The sequence below is a fragment of the Copadichromis virginalis genome, linkage group LG8, assembly GCF_057382275.1.
Source record: "Copadichromis virginalis isolate Kocher_CV1m ecotype Utaka linkage group LG8, C_Virginalis_male_GT1.1, whole genome shotgun sequence".
Taxonomy (NCBI): Eukaryota; Metazoa; Chordata; class Actinopteri; order Cichliformes; family Cichlidae; genus Copadichromis; species Copadichromis virginalis.
The window spans coordinates 1,153,238-1,178,164 of NC_140625.1; the positions used below are offsets into that span (position 1 = coordinate 1,153,238).

The 24,927-nt window shown below is 45.2% G+C and overlaps 1 protein-coding gene across 6 annotated transcripts in view; it reads right to left on the reverse strand.

Annotated features, from left to right (window-relative positions):
- The window catches only part of LOC146702481 (RNA binding protein fox-1 homolog 3-like), a 611,273-nt gene that overhangs the window by 45,835 nt on the left and 540,511 nt on the right, over nucleotides 1–24,927 (reverse strand). For 5 of the 6 annotated variants that reach the window (XM_085465383.1, XM_085465381.1, XM_085465385.1 and 2 more), the window contains 4 exons: nucleotides 11,570–11,623; nucleotides 5,270–5,362; nucleotides 3,781–3,841; nucleotides 260–313 (listed from right to left, as the gene is read on the reverse strand). In XM_085465383.1, coding sequence (XP_085321509.1) covers nucleotides 260–313; nucleotides 3,781–3,841; nucleotides 5,270–5,362; nucleotides 11,570–11,623 — 262 coding nt within the window. The remainder of the gene's footprint in view (nucleotides 1–259; nucleotides 314–3,780; nucleotides 3,842–5,269; nucleotides 5,363–11,569; nucleotides 11,624–24,927) is intronic. The other variant, XM_085465384.1, reaches the window with a different exon arrangement.

Consider the following 24,927-nt stretch of genomic DNA (forward strand, 5'->3'; position numbering starts at 1 on the left):
AGTGAAACACAGGTGCACACACACACACACACACACCAGATTGCACATGCAAGATACAAAACACACCCAAACCAACACTAAGTGCAGCTAGGCATGCATATATGGACACAAAACTTTGTATTCTCTTTAGATTGGATTTAGCGGACAAGGTAGATGGTCACATATGCTATTCATTAAAAAAAACACATAAGGAAGTACATTAAAAAAGGGTGGCTGGTGCTATATATGCTTGATCTCTGTGTGATTTTTTTTCTTTTACCTGCATAAAATTCAGGACCATATACGGCTCCAACCATTGGATTCAGCTTCCAGCCTGCACAGGAGACACACATGCAAGCAAAACCGCACACACAGGATAAACGTTAGCATTGCTGCATGAAGCTGCACCTCTCTGCGGCTATATAACAAACCTTTTCCTTTGAATCACTTTGCTCTTATCTTTTGCAAATGCATCATTAATTAGAAACAGAATCACAACCCTTTAATTGTCATTAAACATCGGATGTTCAACAAAATTAGAAGCAACTCTCTGGTCGCAGCATTTAGAATAAAAAACAATAAAAAACAAATAATTGCTGACAATAAAAACAAATCTAAACAAACCAACTATGCAGATGTGCAACGTTTATACAAATGTGTTGCTCTGAAATATTGCACTCGTCTTGTGTGGTGGTGATGCGAATGTTTATGTGTGTGTCCTAGCCTTTTGTTTACCAAAGACAAATAAGAATGTCTGGCGGGGCAGTCCTGGGATGGTGATGAGGTCAAACATGTGAACAGCAGTACTGCATAGAAGGAACCTGGCTGTAGCACAGGGGGTAGAGCAGGTTGCCTGTTAGGTGGAAAGTTGGTGGTTCAATCCCTGGTACTAACCTCACGGTGTTCTTTGTATCCACTGGAGTGTGACTTTTAGCTAGAATGCACCTCCATAGAAATAAAAAGTGCTTCGGTGAATGAGGCAAGTTGTATAAAGTGCTTTGAGTGCTAATGCAGACTAGAAAAGCACTATTTAAGAAGCAGTCTATTTACCATTTTTTGCTCCGTTGATATGAACTATTCAGTCTTTTTCCAATCACAGTGAAAGCTTCGTTCGGATTGCAAGCAATAAGTTAAATCCTTTCTGCGAACACTCTGCCAGGACTGAGGTTCTGTTGCCTTCTCCAGGTGGAGGCCTCTCTGCTCTCACACCTGAGTGCTTCATAGCTGAGTGTCTGAGCGGAGGCATCACTCCAGGCCAGAGAGGAGCCAATACCCGAAGTGGAGTTTAAGTATTTTGCATTTCTTTCATGAGGGAGGGAAAAGGGGAGCGGGAGAATGACAGACTGATTGTGCCACACCTGAAGCCACTGCATTGGTCTGTAGTGGAGAAGAGAAAGCTGAGCATGAAAGTGAAGCTGCTGATTTACTGGTCAAGCTACATTCCAACTGCCAACAATGACTACAAGCTGTTCAGCTGCGTGGCAGGCACTGTAGGACCCAATTGCAGGACTCCGAGACAACAGACTAACTTAGAGAGACAGCTTTATTGTTATTTAGAAACTCTAAAAGAAATACAAAATACAATACTCAGAAAAGGAAGAAACTCGGAACCTGGAACTAGAAAAAGGTGGAAACTCTGAGGGAAAACTTGGAGGACACAGGGATACAAGAGGGAGAGCAAAGGAAGACTCAGACAACATGCTGTATACACAGCAGGTAAATGGATAATACAACTGAGAGGCACCATTAATAAAGACCATGAACCGAAGACTGTGGAGCTCAAACATAAAACGAACCAATAGAACAGGAGCACTACAAAAACAACCAAAAATGAGAAAAACCCTAAAACATCCCAAAAACTCAAAAATCTGAGTCAGTGATCCACAGACCATGACAGCTTTGGAAAGTGGCCGAAAAAATTAGATTTCAGATTAAAGTGGAGAAAATTAATTTTCTCTGAAGAGTGGCTGAGCTCTTTCTTAGCAAGAGTGTGATGAGTCAGTCATTTTGGAGGGACTTAAACAGTACAGCTGTTTGGGGATCTGACCAGACAATCTTCCTCGGCACCTCCTAAGTGCCATGTCCTAGTGGGACTACCATAACTCTCGCTGGCTTCGGAATCAGCAGCTTCCCGTTTGAGCTGGAGGAGGTAGTTGGTGAGAGGGAGATGGACTTCCCTGTTTGCTGTCCCTGTGATCCAAACATGGAGTAGAAAATGGATGGATGGATTGTATAGTGAACTTTTTTATCTGGACTGTCATAAACATTATCACTCTGCCTCCAGATGGAAGCATTTTAAGCATTCTTTATATGGTTTAAGGTAATAAACAATCAGTTAACTCGGTAATCCTAACTCTTGGTAAATTTTTCTCTTCTTTATTTTTCTTTATCACAAATGTCATCTTTCTTTCATGTTCTGAATGAAAAAAGAAAAAGTAATTATTGTACACAAAGTTAATTTTCTAAAAAAAAGACATTGAGGGTGACTGACTGTAGCGCAGGAAGTAGATGAGGTTGCTGGTTCAAACCCTGGCTGCCCCCAGCCTGCATGCCAAATATCCTTGAATAAGATAGTAACCCCTCTGATGCATCTGAGCGAACTGTAGACTTTACAAACAGTGGATGGTCCTCTAGAGCAAAGGTGTCAAACTCCAATCTTCGATCAATATTAGTAGGTCATGCATGCTGCAGTAGCAACCCCTAACCCTACTCAAGTAAATTTAAATACATTTAAGTAAATGTTAAGTGTTTGGAAAATGTACTTCTAAAAGTACTTTTATTGCACCATGTTCATTCAGTCATGAGCTGCTGTAACATGGATCAAATGGCTGAACTGTCACCTCAGCATGCAGAGTCTATACAGTCTTGTAAATGACCTACTAATTTAATTAGATGTACTGCTGCAGGGACACATGGAGAAGTTTCAGGACCCCGGCCCTCGAGCACTGGAGTTTGACGCCTGTGATCTAGACAAACACTGTGCAAACCCCACCTCCCTCACCGCCGCCCCAGCATACATGCTGGAGGTGTTCTGCGACACACGGTGATCCAAAGCCACACATATTGATGGTAAATGTGAAGTGGGCTTGATAGTAAAAGACTTTGAGGTGACAGACTGAAGAGACTACCAATAAAGATGTGTGATGTCAGGGCTCACTATGGCTCTGCACAAATAGGACAGAGGTGTGGTGTATCTGTAGAGGTACTAACACGTCTGACCACTCCCCCCCATTATCTGCTTTCTTTTCAGTGCTTTCTCCTTCCATCATCACAAAAGTGTGTGTAAGGGATGGAGGAGAGAAGCATGTACTCTAAAGGCCCTTCTCTCTCTGTTTATGAATGAGTCCTGGCTCTTTTTATTGGCTCTATTCCTTTATCCATTCACTGTGTCATCTATCACAGCATCATGCTGTGTACCACATTCTCCATCTACTTGAAATCGCTCCTCTCAGCTCTGATGGCCCTTTCTCTTTGCTGCTCTTTTCTTTTACCTTTTTACCGTCCATACGTGCTTTAGATTTCAGTTTGCTATTTGTGTTTGGTTTAATGCAAAATGTAATGCCTCTTGACAAATATTGGTTTCATTAATCAAATGTTAATTGGTTTGGCATTAAGGCACAATCTGGTGCATATTTGTATCTTTTAACCTTCATTCCACTCAAGCTTAGTCTATGAAAGGCTAATTGTTTACTTCTCCTCTTAAACAGCTCAAAAAGCTTCTTGTTAAAAACAGTGAAGAAAATGCAGAGAACTCAGGAGAAGAAGACATGAGAGTGGTAAAAACATGAATGGAAACTTTACCGTTTGTGTAAGGGTTAGCCATCTTTTTGTTCGTCATTACTCTGGCGGTGGCATTGTTCACCTGTCAGCAGACAAAAAAAAGGTGTATAATAAGACAGTGTAAGATATACAAAATTAAACATACACAAAAAAGCAAAAACTGAGCTTGCAATTAATAACTGCTAATAAAACCACTCTCCATGCAATGCTGGTATTTTGTCAATTCAACAAGTGAGGGTACATGCACTCAGTCTAATTGAAAGAATCAATCATAACATTCAACATCAGATAAAGAAAAAGAAAAAATACAACAGGGAGAAAAATTTATAAAACAAATTGTTGTTTCAATGTCATATTTTAAAATATTTTGGGGTTATTTATGTTTCAAAATGCAGTTTCCATAATAATGTTAGTGTTCCTGTTTCTCTGATATGCATGCTGCTAATTCCACTGCTTTGTAATACTAAACAACATCTGACTTATATTCCTTCAGAAGGATATAACTCGCGTTAATGAAGAGCGCACTTATGAATACGGAAATTAGTCCCCTGTTCTATCCCCACTAACCTGTCAACTGATCACATGCATCTGACTGTCTCAACAGTATTAGGCTGCTCCACACAACAAAACCTGTAATTCTGGACAAGTTCAGCCCTGAAAACTGATTCTGAAGAGGAAAACGGATGTTTATGACTCAGGGCTGGCATTATACACATTACACTAATCTGTGGTTGTTAGCTGTTTCATTATGTATCTTCTAGTTCAGAAAAAACTGTAATGACGGGTAACAAGATTAAAGCCTGAATATCACCTGTGATTTATTTTTACCTGGTCCCATTTCTATCTAAGAGCATAACAAGTTGAACTCACCCTCGTACACCCTTCATGCAACTGCCCGAATATCAGTTACAAGTATTTGCGACAAACTGGATGTAAATTGACAGATTTTCCAAGTCAGTATTTTCAAAGTAGAAGAACTTCGCGTTTAGACATTAGTCTTAAATATTTTAAAACTGAAAATTATGAAGCGTGAAAAGACTGCGAAACTTAAACTTGAGGTGCCAAGGATAAGGAACTACCGGAGAATAGTTTTAACAAGGAGCAAAGGACTAGCAGTGGGAAAATACTGTAAAATACATATTTCTAACTTAAATAAAACACAAACACATAACACAAAGAAAAAAAGAAAACATCTCATGCACATGGCACAGGCACAAGTATACGTGAGAGGAGGCAAAATGTATCAAAAACACTACCACAGTGCTGAATCGGTGTCTTTCTCACACACGCACACTTACGGATCAGGTTCAGCATGCAGCGTTCAAGGTGCAGCAGGCAGGGAGAGAGGTGGAGGAAATGATGAAAGAAAAGAAGAAAGGGGTGGAGTAAGTGAGGAAAGTGGGGAGTATGTCAGGAAATATTAGGCAAGCGAAAAAGGGAAAGAGATTCAAGGGGAGGAGAAGGGGAACAGCAGAAGAGGGGGAAAGGAGTAAAGGGAGACAGGAAGCACCTCTATTTTTCGTCCCTCTACGATTGTACCATTTAGTTTCTCCCGTGCATGGTCAGCATCTGCACTGGTTTCAAATGTTACAAACCCAAAACCCTGCAGTGGCCAGGAGGTGGGGTTGAAAAATCAAGCAACAAAAGAAGGACGTCCAGAAGTAAGATGATGAAACAAACAGGGGAAGATAGAGAGAAGAAAAAGACATAAAGGACAGATGAGAGAGCTTCAGGTCTGAATCATGCAGAAAAGCCAGAGAGATGTCACGCTGATCACACAAATATGGGAAACAGCTGGAGTCACACTGAAGAAAGGTGGAAACACAGGACTTAGATGTTCATGTCATTATATATACGTGTGTTGTTGTGTGTGTGTGTTTGTGTGTACACGCGTACGTGCGCATAGTTCTGTTCACTTCATTTCAGTTTTATTTATATAGTGTTAAATCACCACAACCATTGCCTTGAGGTGTCCACAAATAGAGATAAAACAGAGAAAACCCCAACAATCATACGACCCCCCATGAGCAAGAGCTTTGGCGGCAGTGAGAAGGAAAAACTCCCTTTGCACAGGAAGAAACCTCCAGCAGAACCAGAGTCAGGGAGGGGCGGCCATCTGGCACGACTGCTTGGTTGTGAGGGGAGAAAGACAGAACCAAAACATGGTGTGGAAAAGAGCCAGAGATTAATAATAACTAATGATTACATTCAGAGTGATGTGTAAGCACATAGTGAGTAAAATGATGAATTAAAAAGAAACAGTGCATCATAGGATGCCCCTAACAGCATAGGCCTAATGCAGTGTAACTAAAGGAGAGCTCAAGGTCACCTAATCAAGGCCTAACCTAAAGTTTTATCAAAAATGAAAGGTTTAAACCCAATCGTAAAAGTGGAGAAGATGTCCAAAGTGCGAGCTGCTATCACAGAACAGGGGTCTCAGTGTCATGCTTAGTCTTGTGGCAGGCAGGATGTAGGACCCAAATGCAGGACTCGAGACACGTGGGGATGAACTAAAGGAGGCAGCTTTATGGCGCTGTGAAAAACTCAAATACTAAATACAAGAAACAAAGCATAACACCTAGAAACTAGGAAACCAAGAACCCAGGAAACTAGAAACAAAGAAACTAGAGATTAGGAGTTGATGAGAAACAACAATGGAAAACAGGAGCACTGTGAGGTAATGATGCGACAACGGGCAGAGGAAAACACAGGGCTTAAATACACAAGGGAGTAATGAGGGAATGAGACACAGGTGAAGAGCACAGCTGGTAATCACACATAACGAGAAGGAGGGGAAGCAAAAGTGAAAACAGTGAGTATGGAGCCAGACTGTCAAAGTAAACCAGGAAACATGAGAAAGCATAAAGACGCAGACGTGACATTGAGACATGGAGACATGACAGACTGGGGACACATGGAGACAAGCGTGACGGGACATAAAACGTGCAACATGGAAAGGCATAGTAACAGAAAGCTAAAGACTAGAAGCTAACATACACGAAGAACAATAAGAACCAAACCCATGAATCAAATCTAAATCTAAATCAAAGAATATAAATTAATCAAAAAACACAACACTGGGTCACAGACACAGTACTGTGACACTGAAAACTGAAGGCTCTGCCTCCCGTTCTACTTTTAAACACTCCTGGAACCACAAATAAGACCACAGTCTGAAGCGAAGTGCTCTGTTCGGGTGATATGTTATTATGAGGTCAATGCGATGAGAAGAATTTTAAATTCAATTCTGGATTTATAAGTGAGCCAATGAAGATACGTCAGTATAGGAGAAATATGCTGTCAGTATTCTTTCTGTAACATTTTGGATCAACTGATGTCTATTAGACAGATATGATTCAAACCACCACGACACAGTACCTGTAATACCTACAGTGTGCTATAATTGCAGAAATAAAATATAGACAACAGTATCGAACGCTGCACTGAGGTCTAGCAGGACAAGCACAGAGATGAGTCCACTGTCAGAGGTCATAAGAAGATCATTTGTAACCTTCACTAAAGCTGTTTCTGTGCTGTGATGAGCTCTGAAACCTGACTGAAACTCTTCAAATAAACCTCTGCAGATGATCTGTTAGCTGTTTGACAACTACTCTTTCAAGGATGTTTGATATGAAAGGAAGGTTGGAGATTGGCCTATAATTAGCTAAGACTGCTGGGTCTAGAGATGCTTTTTGAGTAAAGGTTTCAATGCTGCCAGTAACGGCAGGACTTCTTTGAGCAATCTGGCAGGATTGGGGTCTAAAAGACATGTTGATGGATTAGTGGAACTAATTAGTGAAGTTAACTCAGAAACATTTAAATTTTGTTTGTGAAGAAGAAAAGAGCAATTCAAATCTTCCTGGTAGAAGAGAGGGTTATTTCTCTGCGCCTTTGGGTTGGGGAACGGGTTATGACGGTCGTCTGTGCTTATCAGCGAATGATGGTTCAGAGTACCCGTCCTTCTTGGAGTCCCTCGGCAGGGTGCTGGAGGCTGAACATGAGGAGTCTGTTATCCCACTGTGAGAGTTCAAAGCTCATGTGGGCAATAACAGTGAGTCCTGGAGGGACATGACTGGGACAATCGGCCTGCCAGATCTGAACCTGAGCGGTGTTTTGTTACTTCTGCACAAACCACAGTTTGTCCATCACAAACACCATGTTTGAGCATGAGGGTTACATGTGGCAACAGGACACTCTAGGCCAGCGGTCCCCAACCCCCGGGCTTCGGACCGGTACCGGTCCGTGAGTCGTTTGGTACCGGGCCGCGAGAGTTGAGGCTCAGGTGTGAAATGTATAGTTTTCAGGGTTTTTTATCAGTTTTCAGCATTATTTTGTTATCGTTTTTATCGTTAACTCGGTTTTCCTGGGTCTTTTCACGTGTGTTATGAATAAATCTTCTTTTTTTCGGTACCGGTACTAGTTTTATTTTGTTGTATTTATCCGTGACACCTTAAAGGCCGGTCCCTGAAAATATTGTCGGCCATAAACCGGTCCGTGGCGCAAAAAAGGTTGGGGACCGCTGCTCTAGGCCGCGGGTTAATGGTCAGTTTTGTAATTGTATCAACAGATCTGGGGCCATATGTTTTGGACACTCAGGTAAAGAAAGGGGCTGAGTTGTCAACTGATCGCCACCTGGTGGGGAGTTGGATCAGGTGGCAGAAGAAGATGCTGGACAGACCTGGTGTGCCTAAACATACAGTGAGGTGTGAGGAGTGAGTCAGTGACCTAAATTCCTGAAGGCCCTGGATGTTGTACGGCTGTTTTAATTGACATGCCTCTACAATGTTGAGTGGAGATGAGGGGTGGAACCTCTGGGTGTGTGCCAACTACAGGGGGATCACACTCCTCAGCCTCCCTGGGAAAGTCTATGCCAGGATGCAGGAAAGGAGTGTCTGTCCGTTAATTGAACCTTGGATACAGGAAGAACAATGCGGTTTTCATCCTTGTCGTGTAATACTGGTAGAGCTCTTTATCCTCTCAAGGACACTTGGGGGTGCAAGGAAGTTTTCCCAACCAGTCTACATGTGTTTTGTGTGTGAATGTGTGCGTGAATGGGTGGATGACTGGATATGTAAAGCGCTTTGGGGTCCTTAGGGACTAGTAAAGCGCTATATAAATACAGGCCATTTACCATTTACCATTTTGTGGACTTTCAAAATGCATTCAACCATGCCCCTCGGAGTGTCCTGTAGGAGGAGCTTTGACAGTATGGGGTGTCTGTCCCATTGTTATGGGCCATTCAATCCTTATACAACCATTGCAAGAGCTTAGTCCACATAGCCGGCAATAAATCGGAGCCATTTCCAGTGGGTGATGAACTCTTCCAGGGCTGCCCTTTGTCACCGATTGTGTTCATAACTTTTATGGACAGAATTTCTAGGTGTAGCCAAGAAAGGCTTCCACTTGGGTGGTTTCAGAATCTCATCTCTGCTTTTTGCAGACGATATGATTCTGTTGGCTTCATCAGGCGATGGCCATTCACAGCCGACTGTGAAGCAGTAGGAATGAGAATCAGCACCTCCAACTCTGAGGCCATGGTCCTCAGCTGGAAAAGGGTGGAGTGCCCACTTCAGGTCAGGGACAAGTTCCTGCTCCAAGTGGAGGAGTTTAAGGATCTTGGGGTCTTGTTCACAAGTAACAGGAGAACAGGAGATTGATAGACAGATTGGTGCTGTGGCTGCAGTGATGTCCGTCGTGTTGTAGAGAGAGCTGAGTGTAAAAGTGAATCTCTCATGTGACAGGGATGCCTCCTGGGCACCTCTCGTGTAAGGTGTTCAGGGCAAGTCTCACTGGGGGGAGGCCCCGGGGCAGACCCAGGACATGCCGGAGAGATTATATCTCTCGGCGGGCCTGCGAACACCTTGTACCATACCACCACATTAAAGGAATGCTTGGCTCAACAGAGCCCCGATTTTTGTGTCAGTCTGGCTACAAGACAAACCGATCAATGGTACTTGAAATTGTACTTGCTCATAGGTGTTCCAATGATAATTGAGATTCTCTCTCCAATAGTGTAGGATCTTTCTCTTGCAATCAAAAGCACCTTGAGAAAACTTTTGTTGTCAAAAAGTGCAACATAAATAAAACCGAAGTGAACCTGTAGCTCCACCTTTAGGTTTAGACCAGGGGTGTCAAACTCATTTTACATTGCGAGTCACATTTAGCCCCTTTGATCTCTTTCTGTCAGTGCAAAAAAGATACATATTTAACAGTTTTTCTACATGATGAAGGAAAATTTGCTATGACAAAGAACTCTTTGAACTTTAACAAAATAAATGTGTAAAATTACAGAAAAAGTTTTGGTAGCTCATTACGCGGAACTATACAGTTTTTTGTTTTTATTTTTATTTTTTTTGTAGTTGTAAAAAAAAAGAGACATTTCAACAGAAACTTTTCTGTTTTTGCACAAAGTTACAGAGTTTTTATTAGAGACAGAGCTAAGTGTTTTTTAATTTGGCATAATTTGCAAAAGTTGAAATTTCTTTGGTGTTTAATAGCAGAAATGAGTCTTTCTTGTCAGATGTAATTTCTGGGGGACAAAAAGAGCGACTGACAACACTGCACACAGCAGTGGATTGGGGTGTATTAAGCAAGCAAATAATGCAGAAAATAAAGATTTTTGGCGGGAATTAAACTGAGAGATAGAGCTGTGCAGGAATTTATTGAGGGGAAAGGAAGAAAGCAAAAGTAAGAATGAATTCATTACAATGTTACTCAAAGATGAAGTGTAGTTTTGATCTTCTTTGCTGCTGGTTCAGTGAAACCTGCAGTTTCAGAATCAGTAAAATGTCAGCACCTGACTGCATGTCCATATGTGTTTTGCCGCGCTTTGTGTTTACATCTTCTTGCGGAATCTGTACCTGCTCTTTAATCATTTGCTGTTTTAGCTGTTTGGTGGTTGTTGACATGGTTTTGTGGGCTTTTAGCTGAGATTCTGATGCTTCTGTGGATATCACACTTCTATATTGGAATAACAGATCTGATGGTTCATCCTGTTAAACCACATGTTCTCGCTTTCGCCTCGCTATCGGTGGCATTGGGTTCCAACAAGTTAATTGTTTATTGCCCAATTACTGTGTGTAGTATGAATGGTCATGGGAGGTTTTTATCAGTACGAAAAGCTGTAAAACTTGAAAATACAGTTAAAAGTCCAAAACACATGCTTGTGCTTGTTTGTGATTAGCAGCAAACCAAACAGGTTAAGAATAAAAATAGCTTCAAGTGGTCTCTTCCTCACTTGCTTATTGGGACGATCCTGCACTTCTCCACAACTGGTGCTGGTACATTAAATTCTGTTCAACAAGGTGCACGAGCACACAGGGGAAGTATGGGAGGAGGTTGGGTTGGACAATCCAGTGTTAGGAATACATATGGACTAATAGGCTGCTTTCAGTGTGCAGTGACTGGTCTGTAGTCTGTACAATTAAATCGAGAAAAGAATAAAAAATCATATTAACCCATCGGCTAACAAATGCGTCAGCATACTGGGCAAATGCGCAGTATACAAGATTACCAGTCCAGTTCTGCCATGACACGAAGAATACTAGAATCCTACTGTCATCTTAAAAAATAGCAAAGATTCATTGTTTGTCCAAATGTACAGCAGGTAAGTAAAGTGCCGAAGCCGCCCGGAGGAACATGTCACTGATAGGACAGTAATTACTGTTAGGCAGCAGAAATGAGCTGTGATGACAATGAGAGAAGTGAAGGACTGCAAGAGAAACACAGGAAACGGGACAAATACAATCAGCAGGAACATTTTATGTTTGTTTGAGGTGTGTTCGTGAACGTTTTATTACATTGCACTTACCTTGGAGCCTCGTTCATTAAAAATAATCTCCACGTCTAAAATCTTTCCAAATTGCTGAAGAAGGGAAGAAGGTGGGTGGGGCATAAAGACAGAGAAAGAAAGACGGAGAAAATAATTAGACTATAACACAAGAAATACTTTATTTATGTTTAGGAAAATCCCCTACTGCTTTCTCCAGCTGGAAAATGAAGTATTTTAAAACCATCTTTAAAAAAAGACAAGTAGTCTGTACCAATAGTAGCATTAGGAAATTATCCATTCACTCTTAGTGCTGTTTAATCATGTGTTTGGCTGATCATAGTAATAAAGAGGTTTGAGTGAATATGTCTGCACTCGAGAAAAATGAGCACCGTGGGAAGGTAGTAGGCAGTTGAGTAGCAACACCCCATCATGGCTATTTGTTTTCTTAGTATGCATACCACCACTGCAACTGCCTGCCAGATCTCACCTAATCATGCATTTGGCTTCTACAGCTTCCCACATAGCAAAATGGATCTGGCCCACACAATGTGCTTACACATGGCCCAAATATCGCAAAGAATGATGGCCCTTTGGTGGCCCACATCTGGTGGCCAGTGGTGACCCACACATGGGCCAGCACAAGGCCAGGTGCAGACACACTGCTAGCCCTGTGCTGGCTCAGAACAGTTTCAGCTCTGGCCCCAGATGTCAGCCTAATGTGTACCTTAATCAAGCCATGTAATAACAACATGTGCCAGAACATAATAGTGCAAAAGCAACATGACAAAACTCTGTTCAGACAGTGAATGGACTGATTCTTATATAGCGCTTTTCTACTCTCACAGATTACTCAAAGTGCTCTATACAACATGCCACATTCACCCAAACACACACTTTTTCTAAACTGAGTGCTTCACGACTACATTCATACACATTCATACTCTTGACATGCAGACTGGAGGAGCCAGGGATCGAACCACTAACCATCCAATCAGTCGGTGACCTGCTCTACCTCCTGAGCTACAGCTACCCAGTAGTAAACATGAGTAAACCCTCGCTAGGTTTTGGATAAAGTGTACACTCACAAACCTGATAAACCTGCATTTGAAACGTTGGCTACCATAGCAGTATAGTATTGCAACATGGCATTTGGGTCTTCTTACTAAAATAGGAAAATAGGAACATAAATAGTGCCATCATTGCCAGACCTGGCCCACATCTGGGTGACATACACCCTGCCATGACACCAGTCAGTCAGAATGCTATGAGCCTGGGCCACATCAACCAACCACAATCAGGCCAGATGTGGCATGCCATCACATAAACAGTGTCATCTACGCCAGGCCTGGCCCATATCTGGATGACATATCACTTACCCATGCCAGAAGTCAGCCAGCAGTGCAGGCTTGACACCAGGTTCGGGTCAGACCTGTCTGCTATGTGGGCTATCTTTAGATCTAAGTAATAGTTTTAATTAGCTCCATGTTTCATTTTATTTGGCTAATTGCTGTGAACTGAGTGCTACACACTCCGACAGACTGATGTCTGTGGTGAGTGTGAGACTGTCAAAAATATAAATACACTAAACATGTAAACACACCAGTATCTGCAGCAGGAACAACTGTAATTTGAGCTATTCTTGGCTAGGTTATACAAAAGCGAGTTAGGAAAACATGCAATTAATTTGAACTGTAAAGTATTTGGGGCTGATTTATGGACCCATCCAATACAATAGAATTCTAAAGAACTTTTTAAAAACAACAGTGGACAAAATACTGTACAAATCACCAAAAGAACACAAGACAAAGCAACACAAACAATAATAAATACAAGGTAAGATCGTCAAAGGAGCTTGCAAAGAAAAGCGTCTGGACTTCTTTAAGTTGCTTGAAGACGTTTCACCTCTCATCCGAGAAGCTTCTTCAATTCTAAGGTCAAATGGTGGAGAGTCCCAGATATACAGTGGGGCAAAAAAGTATTTACTCAGCCACCGATTGTGCAAGTTCCCCACCTAAAATGATGACAGAGGTCAGTAATTTGCACCAGAGGTACACTTCAACTGTGAGAGACAGAATGTGGAAAAAAAAAATCCATGAATCCACATGGTAGGATTTGTAAAGAATTTATTCGTAAATTAGGGTGGAAAATAAGTATTTGGTCAATAACAAAAATACAACTCAATACTTTGTAACATAACCTTTGTTGGCAATAACAGAGGTCAAACGTTTACTATAGGTCTTTACCAGGTTTGCACACACAGTAGCTGGTATTTTGGCCCATTCCTCCATGCAGATCTTCTTGAGAGCAGTGATGTTTTGGGGCTGTCGCCGAGCAACACGGACTTTCAACTCCCGCCACAGATTTTCTATGGGGTTGAGGTCTGGAGACTGGCTAGGCCACTCCAGGACTTTCAAATGCTTCTTACGGAGCCACTCCTTTGTTGCCCGGGCGGTGTGTTTTGGATCATTGTCATGTTGGAAGACCCAGCCTCGTTTCATCTTCAAAGTTCTCACTGATGGAAGGAGTTTTCGGCTCAAAATCTCACGATACATGGCCCCATTCATTCTGTCCTTAACACGGATCAGTCGTCCTGTCCCCTTGGCAGAAAAACAGCCCCATAGCATGATGTTTCCACCTCCATGCTTCACAGTAGGTATGGTGTTCTTGGGATGCAACTCAGTATTCTTCTTCCTCCAAACACGACGAGTTGAGTTTATACCAAAAAGTTCTACTTTGGTTTCATCTGACACATGACATTCTCCCAATCCTCTGCTGTATCATCCATGTGCTCTCTGGCAAACTTCAGACGGGCCTGGACATGCACTGGCTTCAGCAGCGGAACACGTCTGGCACTGCGGGATTTGATTCCCTGCCGTTGTAGTGTGTTACTGATGGTGACCTTTGTTACTTTGGTCCCAGCTCTCTGCAGGTCATTCACCAGGTCCCCCCGTGTGGTTCTGGGATCTTTGCTCACCGTTCTCATGATCATTTTGACCCCACGGGATGAGATCTTGCGTGGAGCCCCAGATCGAGGGAGATTATCAGTGGTCTTGTATGTCTTCCATTTTCTGATGATTGCTCCCACAGTTGATTTTTTCACACCAAGCTGCTTGCCTATTGTAGATTCACTCTTCCCAGTCTGGTGCAGGTCTACAATACTTTTCCTGGTGTCCTTCGAAGCTCTTTGGTCTTGGCCATGGCGGAGTTTGGAGTCTGACTGTTTGAGGCTGTGGACAGGTGTCTTTTATACAGATGATGAGTTCAAGCAGGTGCCATTCATACAGGTAACGAGTGGGGGACAGAAAAGCTTCTTACAGAAGACGTTACAGGTCTGTGAGAGCCAGAGATTTTCCTTGTTTGAGGTGACCAAATACTTATTTTCCACCCTAATTTACGAATAAATTCTTTACAAATCCTACCATGTGAATTCATGGATTTTTTTTCACATTCTGTCTCTCACAGTTGAAGTGTACCTCTGGTGCAAATTACTGACCTCTGTCATCATTTTAAGTGGGGGAACTTGCACAATCGGTGGCTGACTAAATACTTTTTTGGCCCACTGTAAACCTAGTGGGAGTAACCCCCCACAGAGGGACCAAAGGACCCCCTGATGATCCTCTAATCGCCTGAGCCAAGGTGTGAAACTGGGCGTGGGTCCCAATCAGCCAGAGTTTCGGGTGTGTTCATTGTGAAACCTGGCCCCACCTTATCATGCGAATTCCTGAGGTCAGATGGCCCAGGATGTGAGTGGGCGTTAAGGCGTCTGGGAAGGGATCTCAAAACTGGATTATAGATGGCAGAGAGTTGGCGTCGTAAACCCCCGCCTCTGTTCAAAGATGGTCGCTCACAGTGGACATAGATGGCTTCTCCCACTAGGTTTATATCTGGGACTCTCCACCATTTGACCTTAGAACTGAAGAAGCTTCTCGGATGAGAGGTGAAACGTCTTCAAGCAACTTAAAGAAGTCAAGACGCTTTTCTTTGCAAGCTCCTTTGACTACGATGACCTGGATGACTGAGAACCTTCACAGACACAAGGTAAGATCACACCACTCGTTCCTAAGATTTAAAAATAGGCCACAAGGGGGCTGTCTTAACATGGGGAGGAAGGTAACTCCAAGGTTTAGGGGCTATAGCTAAAAAAGATCAACTGTCTCTGCTTTTTAGTTAAGGTTTTGGGACTGCCAGGAACAGCTGGTCCGTGGATCGTATGGAGTCAGGAAGATATATAGCGTGGTACTCATCCATTAAGAGATTTTAAAATAAATAATAAAATCTTAAAAGGGATCCTGAAAGAAGGAGGAGGCTAGGAGAGGCAATGTGCTCATGTTTGCAAGTACCATTTAAAAGGCCAGCAGTAGTATTTTGGACCAATTGCATGCGAGCAAGGAAATAGTTGCTAAGGCCAACATGAAGTGCATTCCAGTATTCCAGACGCAAAGAGACGCTTACTTAATTACAGAATGTATCTGCTTATCTAGTATAAAATCACAGTCACAAATGTGAGTTACTGTGGGTTTAACAGTAGGAGCCAGGTCAAATAGAGGATTGACACAGACACCACTGGACCTGAATACACAGTCTTTGTCATGATCCTGGGTCCTTTTGACCCAGCATTTTTTGTTTTCTCTTCGATTTTGGTTCTGTTCTTCCTTTGTTTAGTGTTCACTCTGTTCTGCCCGTGTGTTCCTGTTTTATTGTGAAGGTCTGCGTCTTATGTGAGTGTTTTCAGTTTGCCTCCCTAGTCTCGTCATGTTAATCACTCCCAGCTGTGTTTCCCACCTGTGTGTAATCTCCCTGTGTTCTCTGAGTGTATTTAAGTTGTATTTTCTGTCTTAGTAATTGCTGGTTCGTCTGTGTTGTTTCCCCTTGGTCTCCCTGCGTCTTCCCATATGTATTTCTCCGGACCTCCCTGCATCCTCGTTCTGGTTTGTCTTATTAGTTTACCCAGTTTAGGTTTCCAGTTTCATGTTTTGTCGCCACCGCTGTTTGTACTTACCCACCCCTGTTAATAAACACTCACCTGCACCAGAGCTGCTGCCTTTTGGGTCCTTCCTACATTCCACACGGCTTGCCCCGGCAATCCGTGACAGTACGAACCAGCCACCATGGACCCAGCAGCAGTAAATCCGTCCGAGGAGCTCCAGGACGACGTTACATATAACGTGGAGATTCTCCTCGGGCTGTGGCTTGAAAACCCTCCAGAGGAGCTTCGCCGCACCGTCGAAAGCCGGCTACAACGGCTCTTTTCCGGCCTGCCATGGCTTCTAAAATCGCTTCCTCCGACCATGCAGGCTTTTCTCCAGCACACACCTCACCTTCTCTCAGCCACTCCTGCCTCGCTGCCCGACTCGCCGGATGTGATCTTGCCCGGCCCGTCGGAGCCGTCTGCGGGGAGGAAACGCCAATCGCGCCGCCGACGCGCCACCCCACAGCCGGACGTTCGGACTTCTAATTTACCGGCTGTGGTGAGTGAGGACTCTGTGTCTTTTCCAGACAACGTGACTGTTCATTCAGGGGCTGTGTTTTGTGTGGCGGATGTCAACGCGAGCTGCGTATCGCCTGTGCAGCTACTCCCAGCTCAGTTAGCTCCCTCGCAGCTACCCTCAGTTCAGTTAGCTCCCTCGCAGCCACCCTCAGTTCAGTTAGCTCCCTCGCAGCCACCCTCAGTTCAGTTAGCTCCCTCGCAGCCACCCTCAGCTCAGTTAGCTCCCTCGCAGCCACCCTCAGCTCAGTTAGCTCCCTCGCAGCCACCCTCAGCTCAGTTAGCTCCCTCGCAGCCACCCTCAGCTCAGTTAGCTCCCTCGCAGCCACCCTCAGCTCAGTTAGCTCCCTCGCAGCCACCCTCAGCTCAGTTTCCAGTGTCCCCCTCAGCTCAGTTTCCCGTGTCCCCCTCAGCTCAGTCTCCCGTGTCCCCCTCAGCTCAGTCTCCCGTGTCCCCCTCAGCTCAGTCTCCCGTGTCCCTTTCAGTTCAGTCTCCCGTGTCCCTTTCAGTTCAGTCTCCAGAGCCACCCGTGTCCCTTTCAGTTCAGGCTCCAGAGCCACCCGTGTCCCTTCCAGTTCAGGCCCCAGAGCCACCCGTGTCCCTTCCAGTGCCACCTGTAGCGCAGGCCCCAGAGCCACCCGTGTCCCTTCCAGTGCCGCCTGTAGCGCAGGCCCCAGAGCCACCCGTGTCCCTTCCAGTGCCGCCTGTAGCGCAGGCCCCAGTAGCTCCAGTGCCGCCTGTAGCGCAGGCCCCAGTAGCTCCGGCTCCAGTATCCCCGGTTTCACTCATTCACTCCATGCAGGGAGAAAGTCTAATATCACCTCAAGGGGCTTTTCGCGGTTCAGCCGCCATTGGCACAGTTTGCCGCTCCAGGGCTTCCCCAGAGGCTAGGTCTCAGTCCCCAGCTGATTCTGGACCCCTGAAGTCTATGCAGCCACCTGAGAACTGCACCATGTCAGCGTTGCCTGGGCAGAGCCAGTGCTCAGTGCATTGCCAGTTGCCTTTGTGTTTGCCAGAAGACTCCATGACTGCTGGCTTAGTGTTGACTTCTGCTGGAGGGTCCGAGGGACCGCTCCGGCCTTTGTCTCTAGTCTCCGCTGGAGGGTCCGAGGGACCGCTCCGGCCTTTGTCTCTAGTCTCCGCTGGAGGGTCCGAGGGTCCGCTCCGGCCTTCATCACCTGTCTCCGCCGGAGGGTCCGAAGGACCGCTCCGGTTTTCGTCTCATGTCTCCGCTGGAGGGTCCGAGGAGCCCGTCCAGCTTCCTACCTCATCAGCTGGGGGGCCCGAGGAGCCCGTCCAGCCGCCTGCTGCAGCTTCATCATCCTCCTCGCCGGCTGCAGCTTCATCATCAGCCTCGTCTGGTCCAGCCTCAGAGCCTTCAGCCTCGTCTGGTCCAGCCTCAGAGCCTTCAGCCTCATCTGGTCCAGCCTCAGAGCCTTCATCCTCGCCTGGTCCAGCTTCATCCGAGTCTTCATCCTCGCCTGGTCCAGCTTCATCAGAGTCTTCATCCTCGCCTGGTCCAGCTTCTGCCTGTGCTTCGCCTGGTCCAGCTTCTGCCTGTGCTTCGCCTGGTCCAGCTTCTGGCTGTGCTTCGCCTGGCCCAGATTCTGGCTGTGCTTCGCCTGGCCCAGCTTCTGCCTGTGCTTCGCTTGGTCCAGCTTCAGCTTCAGCTCCAGCCTCGCCTGGTCCAGTTTCATCCTCGCCTGGTCTAGCTTCAGCTTCAGCTCCAGCCTCGCCTGGTCCAGTTTCATCCTCGCCTGGTCTAGCTTCAGCTTCAGCTCCAGCTTCAGCTTCGTCCTCGCCTGGCCCGGCTTCATCATCTCCGCCTGGCCCGGCTTCATCATCTCCGCCTGCTGTGGCCTCAGCCTCGCCTGGCCCGGCCTCGTTTGGGTCTGGAGCTAAGCGGCCGTTTTCTAGACCGCTGGCTAGGCTACTGGCCGGCCACCATCGCCTGAGTGGCCGCCGTTGCCTTCCGCACGGCCGGCCCCCGGACCCTCTTCGCCTGAGTGGCCGCCGTTGCCTTCCGCGCGGCCGGCCCCCGGACCGCCATCGCCTGAGTGGCCGCCGTTGCCTTCCGCACGGCCGGCCCCCGGACCCTCTTCGCCTGAGTGGCTGCCGTTGCCTTCCGCACGGCCGGCCCCCGGACCGCCATCGCCTGAGTGGCCGCCGTTGCCTTCCGCACGGCCGGCCCCCTGGACTGTTTGGGTTCCTGTGCTGTCGGCCCCCTGGCCGGCCCCCTGAACTCTTCTGTTTTGGACTCCTGTGCTGTCGGCCCCCTGGCCGGCCCCCTGGTCTTTTCTGTTTTGGACTCGGTTTTCCTGTGCTTTGGTGTGCTTTTCTTTTGGTTTTGGACTTGTGTTTTGTTTTTCTTTTTGTCTTCTGGCCTTCTGGTGCTCCTGTTTTGTTTTGCCTCGAGCCCTCCGTCCTGGACCCCCTCTGCCCGCCCTGGTTGGGTTGTTTTCTGTTTTTTTTGTTTTGTTTTTGGGCTGTCGGGAGCCAGCCCTTGAGGGGGGGGGGGGGGGGGTTCTGTCATGATCCTGGGTCCTTTTGACCCAGCATTTTGTGTTTTCTCTTCGATTTTGGTTCTGTTCTTCCTTTGTTTAGTGTTCACTCTGTTCTGCCCGTGTGTTCCTGTTTTATTGTGAAGGTCTGCGTCTTATGTGAGTGTTTTCAGTTTGCCTCCCTAGTCTCGTCATGTTAATCACTCCCAGCTGTGTTTCCCACCTGTGTGTAATCTCCCTGTGTTCTCTGAGTGTATTTAAGTTGTATTTTCTGTCTTAGTAATTGCTGGTTCGTCTGTGTTGTTTCCCCTTGGTCTCCCTGCGTCTTCCCATATGTATTTCTCCGGACCTCCCTGCATCCTCGTTCTGGTTTGTCTTATTAGTTTACCCAGTTTAGGTTTCCAGTTTCATGTTTTGTCGCCACCGCTGTTTGTACTTACCCACCCCTGTTAATAAACACTCACCTGCACCAGAGCTGCTGCCTTTTGGGTCCTTCCTACATTCCACACGGCTTGTCCCGGCAATCCGTGACAGTCTTAGTATCCTTTAGACACTCCAACAGTGGTTTAAGCGAGCTGACATTAATTATTTTTAGTACATGTAAATTTGGGTTGTTGTCTGCATAAAAATAGTTGGCTAGGCCTCCCCAGAGTGAGAAAATAAAGATGAAAGATGAAACTTCTGTCAGTCTACATGAGAGAGGGACTGAGGAAGATACAGGGTTATCAAAGTGATAAATAGGACCTGAACCACTCTGTTTAACCTTATTGATGTCATGATGAATTTATGATGACTTACATTATATTTCCAAAAGTATTCAGTCATCTTCACATGCATATGAACTTCAAATTCAAATTCAAATTTTATTTGTCACATACACAGTCATACACAGTATGATATGCAGTGAAATGCTTACACAACTGCTCGTGAGATAAAACAAAAGACTATGAATAGGATAGGACATAAATATGAAAATTAAAATGAAGGGTAAATTTAACTAGGAAGGAATAAAATAAATATAAAAAATAAAGATAAAAATAAAATAACTGTACAACAAAATACACAATACACAAATACACAATATAGAAAATATATAAGAATATATGAAGAAATATAGAACAATAACAGCAGCTGTACAGTATTAAGTGGAAATGAAGAAATATAATGTCCAGTGTTGTGCAATCCACATATTTAAGTGTCTTGTGCAATGCAAATATGCTTAAAGTGTAAACAAATGTCCAGAATGTCCAGTGTGTGTGTAAAAACCATATGTGTGGGTCAGTACTGTGTGGTGGTGTGATTGAGAGACCGTATCGCCTGCGGGAAGAAGCTCCTCCTCAGTCTCTCTGTGTTGGTCTTCAGGGAGCGGAATCGCTTTCCTGACCTCAACAGAGAGAACAGTCTGTTGTTGGGATGGCTGAGGTCCTTCACGATCTTCCTGGCCTTGGTCCAGCACCGCCTGCTGTAGATTGAGTGCAGGTCAGGGAGCTCGGAGCGGATGGTGCGCTCAGCTGACCGCACAACCCTCTGTAGAGCTCGTCTGTCCTGCATGGTGCTGTTCCCGAACCAGGTTAAGATGTTTCCCGTCAGGATGCTCTCTATGGTGCAGGAGTAAAAGTTCCTGAGCACCTTGGAGGGCAGTTGGAAGTCTCTCAAGCGTCTGAGGTGGTAGAGACGCTGACGGGCCTTTTTCACCACGGTGTTGATGTGACAGGACCATGACAGGTCCTGCGTGATGTGAACTCCGAGGTATTTGAAGCTGTCCACTCTCTCCACTGGGCACTCGTTGATGACGGGGGTCTGGTAGTTCCTCTCCTGCTTAGTGCTGAAGTCCACTATCAGCTCCTTTGTCTTACTGACGTTTAGAATGAGGTTGTTCCTCTGGCACCAGTTCTCCAGATTCCTAATCTCCTTCAGGTAGGCCGTCTCGTTGTTATCAGAGATCAGGCCCACCACGACGGTGTCGTCAGCAAAGTTGATGATGGTGGTGGAGCTGGTAGTGGCCACACAGTCATATGTGTACAAAGAGTACAGCAGGGGGCTCAGAACACACCCCTGGGGGGCTCCAGTGCTGAGAGTGGTGGAGGCTGAGACATGTCCGCCCATCCTTACTGCCTGTGGTCTGCCAGTTAGGAAGTTGGAGATCCACTGACACATAGATGAGCTGAGTCCCAGATGCTCCAGCTTGGTGGTGAGTGTGGAGGGAATTATGGTATTAAATGCAGAGGTGTAGTCTATGAAGAGCATTTTAACATAATTCCCCCTTTTGGTCAAGGACTTTTTAAATATTATTGATTCCTTTAACTTGACCCAGTGGGTTTCTGGTCCCACGCATGAAAAAGGTCACACACTGGACTTGGTGCTTTCCCACGGGTTGGAAGTGTGCATCACGGATATATCCGAATTACGCATTTCCGATCATCTTCCTGTGTTGTTCACTCTAACACTGCGCTGCTCGATGGACAAGTCGAACGCCCCACTGCGCAAAAAGCGAGCGCTTAATGTACTAACAGCACCTGCCTTTTCTGCTGCCTTTATGGACTCTGGAATATTGAACTCCAATTGTAAAAATGTTGAGGACCTTTCGGCTATTCTTCATTCTACTTGCACTTATATCTTGGACTCTATTGCACCATTCAGAACTGTGCGCGCTAAGAATTCATCAGAACCGTGGTTGAACGATTACACCCGCTCCCTCAGACGCGACTACAGACGCGCTGAAAGGAGATGGAAAAAGGACAGATTGTATGTTTCCTTACAGATTTTAAGGACTCGTCTCTCTGCTTATCAAGAAGCTGTAAAAACTGCAAAAACACAATTTGTCTCAAACTTAGTATCAGCAAACGGTCATAGGCCTCAGGTACTTTTTAACATTCTTAATCGCTTTTTTAGTTTATGTGATAATCCTGGAGTTACTTCTTCACTAAGTATGTGCGATGATTTTTTAGCATTTTTCAATAACAAGATCTTATCGATTAGGGCCCTTGTTTCGTTGTCTGTTGTCTCAGTTCAAAGCCCTCCACCTGTGTGTTCAGCTGTCTTAGAGCAGTTTGATCCCGTCTCCCTTAAGGACCTGACCGCGATAGTTAGTGGCCTAAGATCATCACACTGCCCCTCTGATTCTCTTCCCCCGAGTCTGCTCAAAAACACTTTTAATATTGTTGGCCCTTTTATTCTGAAATTGATTAATACGTCCCTTACTACAGGCTGCGTCCCACTATGCTTCAAACAAGCTGTAGTTCAGCCTCTTCTTAAAAAACAAAACCTGGACCCAACTGTTCTGTCTAATTACAGGCCCATCTCAAAGCTTCCTTTTCTATCTAAAGTTTTGGAGAAAGTGGTCTATCTACAGTTGCAGGCACACCTCGATTCTAATATGATCTCAGAAAAATTTCAATCTGGTTTTAAATCATTACATAGCACTGAGACAGCACTTTTAAGGATTTTTAACGATATTCTCTTAACTATGGATTCTGGCAGCCCTGCTGCCCTTTTACTGTTGGACTTGTCAGCAGCTTTTGACACGGTTGACCACGACATCCTGTTATCACGGCTAGAATCGCATGCTGGCCTAAAAGGATCTGCCCTTCAGTGGTTTCGCTCCTACTTGACAGAAAGGTTCTTTTATGTCAATATGGGCCCCCACAATTCCAAATTAGCTCCTCTTAAATACGGCGTTCCTCAAGGCTCTATTTTGGGTCCCGCCCTCTTCGCACTCTATTTGCTGCCATTGGGCTCCATCTTCTCGCGGTACAGCATTTCATTTCATTGCTTTGCGGATGATCTACAGATTTATCTACCTTTAAAATCAGGATCAGATCAACCGCAGCTCTTATTACGCTGCCTTGACGACGTTAAACAGTGATTATCATTAAATTTTTTACAGCTAAACGAAAACAAAACTGAGGTTGTCATTTTTGGCAATTTCAATCATATCGACAGCACGTTGGGTACCCTCTCCTCGTATTGTAAAACACATGTAAAAAACCTCGGAGTTTACATTGATGGTTCTTTTAAATTGAATAAGCAGGTGAGTGCAGTAGTTCAGTCCTGTTTTTTTCAGCTAAGACAGCTAGCCAGGATAAAGCCTTACCTTCCGGCTGACGTCTTCGAGCGTATCATCCACCTTTTTCTTACTTGCAGATTGGACTACTGCAATTCATTGTATTATGGCCTAGATCATGCCACCATCCATCGCCTTCAGATGGTTCAAAATGCTGCTGCTCGCCTGCTAACTGGTACCAAACGGAGAGAGCATATAACCCCAATTTTAGCCTCTTTACACTGGCTCCCTGTCCCCTACAGGATCCAATTTAAACTCTTACTTTTTGTTTTTAAGTCACTCAACGCCCGAGCCCCCCCCTACTTGTCAGAGCTCCTCTCTGCCTATGCTCCAGGAAAACCCACGAGATCTAGTTCAAAACTATTGTTGTCCATTCCACGGACTAACCTCAAATCTCGTGGTGATAGATCCTTCTCTGTGGCAGGTCCCAGACTTTGGAATAGTCTCCCCTTTAATATTAGATCTGCTCAAACTCTTGAGCAATTTAAATCTTTACTAAAGACACACTTTTACGCTCTGGCTTTTAACACATTATGACCCAAGCATTTTGGATTTATCTGAATTAGTTAGTATTGTTTCAATTCTTCTATTTTATTGTTTCTATTGTTATTATTGTATTACACTGTAGTTTTTAATTTTATTGTTATTGTTAAGCACTTTGTGCAGCATCGGCTGTTGGAAATGTGCTATATAAATAAATCTGACCTTGACCTTGACCTTGACCTTCTAGTGTCCAAGTGAGTGAGTGATGTGTGGAGGAGATGAGAGATGGCATCGTCTGTGGAACGATTTGGACGGTAAGCGAACTGTAGTGGGTCCAGTGTGTCTGGTAGTGAAGAAATGATGAAGTCTCTGACCAGGCGTTCAAAGCACTTCATCACTACTGAGGTGAGGGCTACAGGGCGATAGTCATTGAGAGAAGCAGGGTGGGGTTTCTTCGGGACAGGAACAATGATGGACTCCTTGAAGCATGTGGGGATCACCGACTGAGATAAAGAGATGTTGAATATCTCAGTGAACACAGGAGCTAGCTGGTATGCGCAGTCTCTGAGGATACGACCTGAGATGCCGTCTGGTCCTGCTGCTTTCCTGGTGTTCACTCCCTTGAAGGCTCTCCTCACGTCATGCTCGGAGATGACGAGCACGTTTCCGGTGCTGGCAGTATCTTCCTGTCTGCAGCCGTTAGCGCCGCTAACACTAGCATCGTTGGAGTCCTTAGCTGCAGCCTCGAAGCGAGCATAGAAAGTGTTCAGCTCGTCTGCCAGAGTCACGGCCGCGTTCGTTGGTGCTATACAGGGAGTGCAGAATTATTAGGCAAATGAGTATTTTGTCCACTTCATCCTCTTCA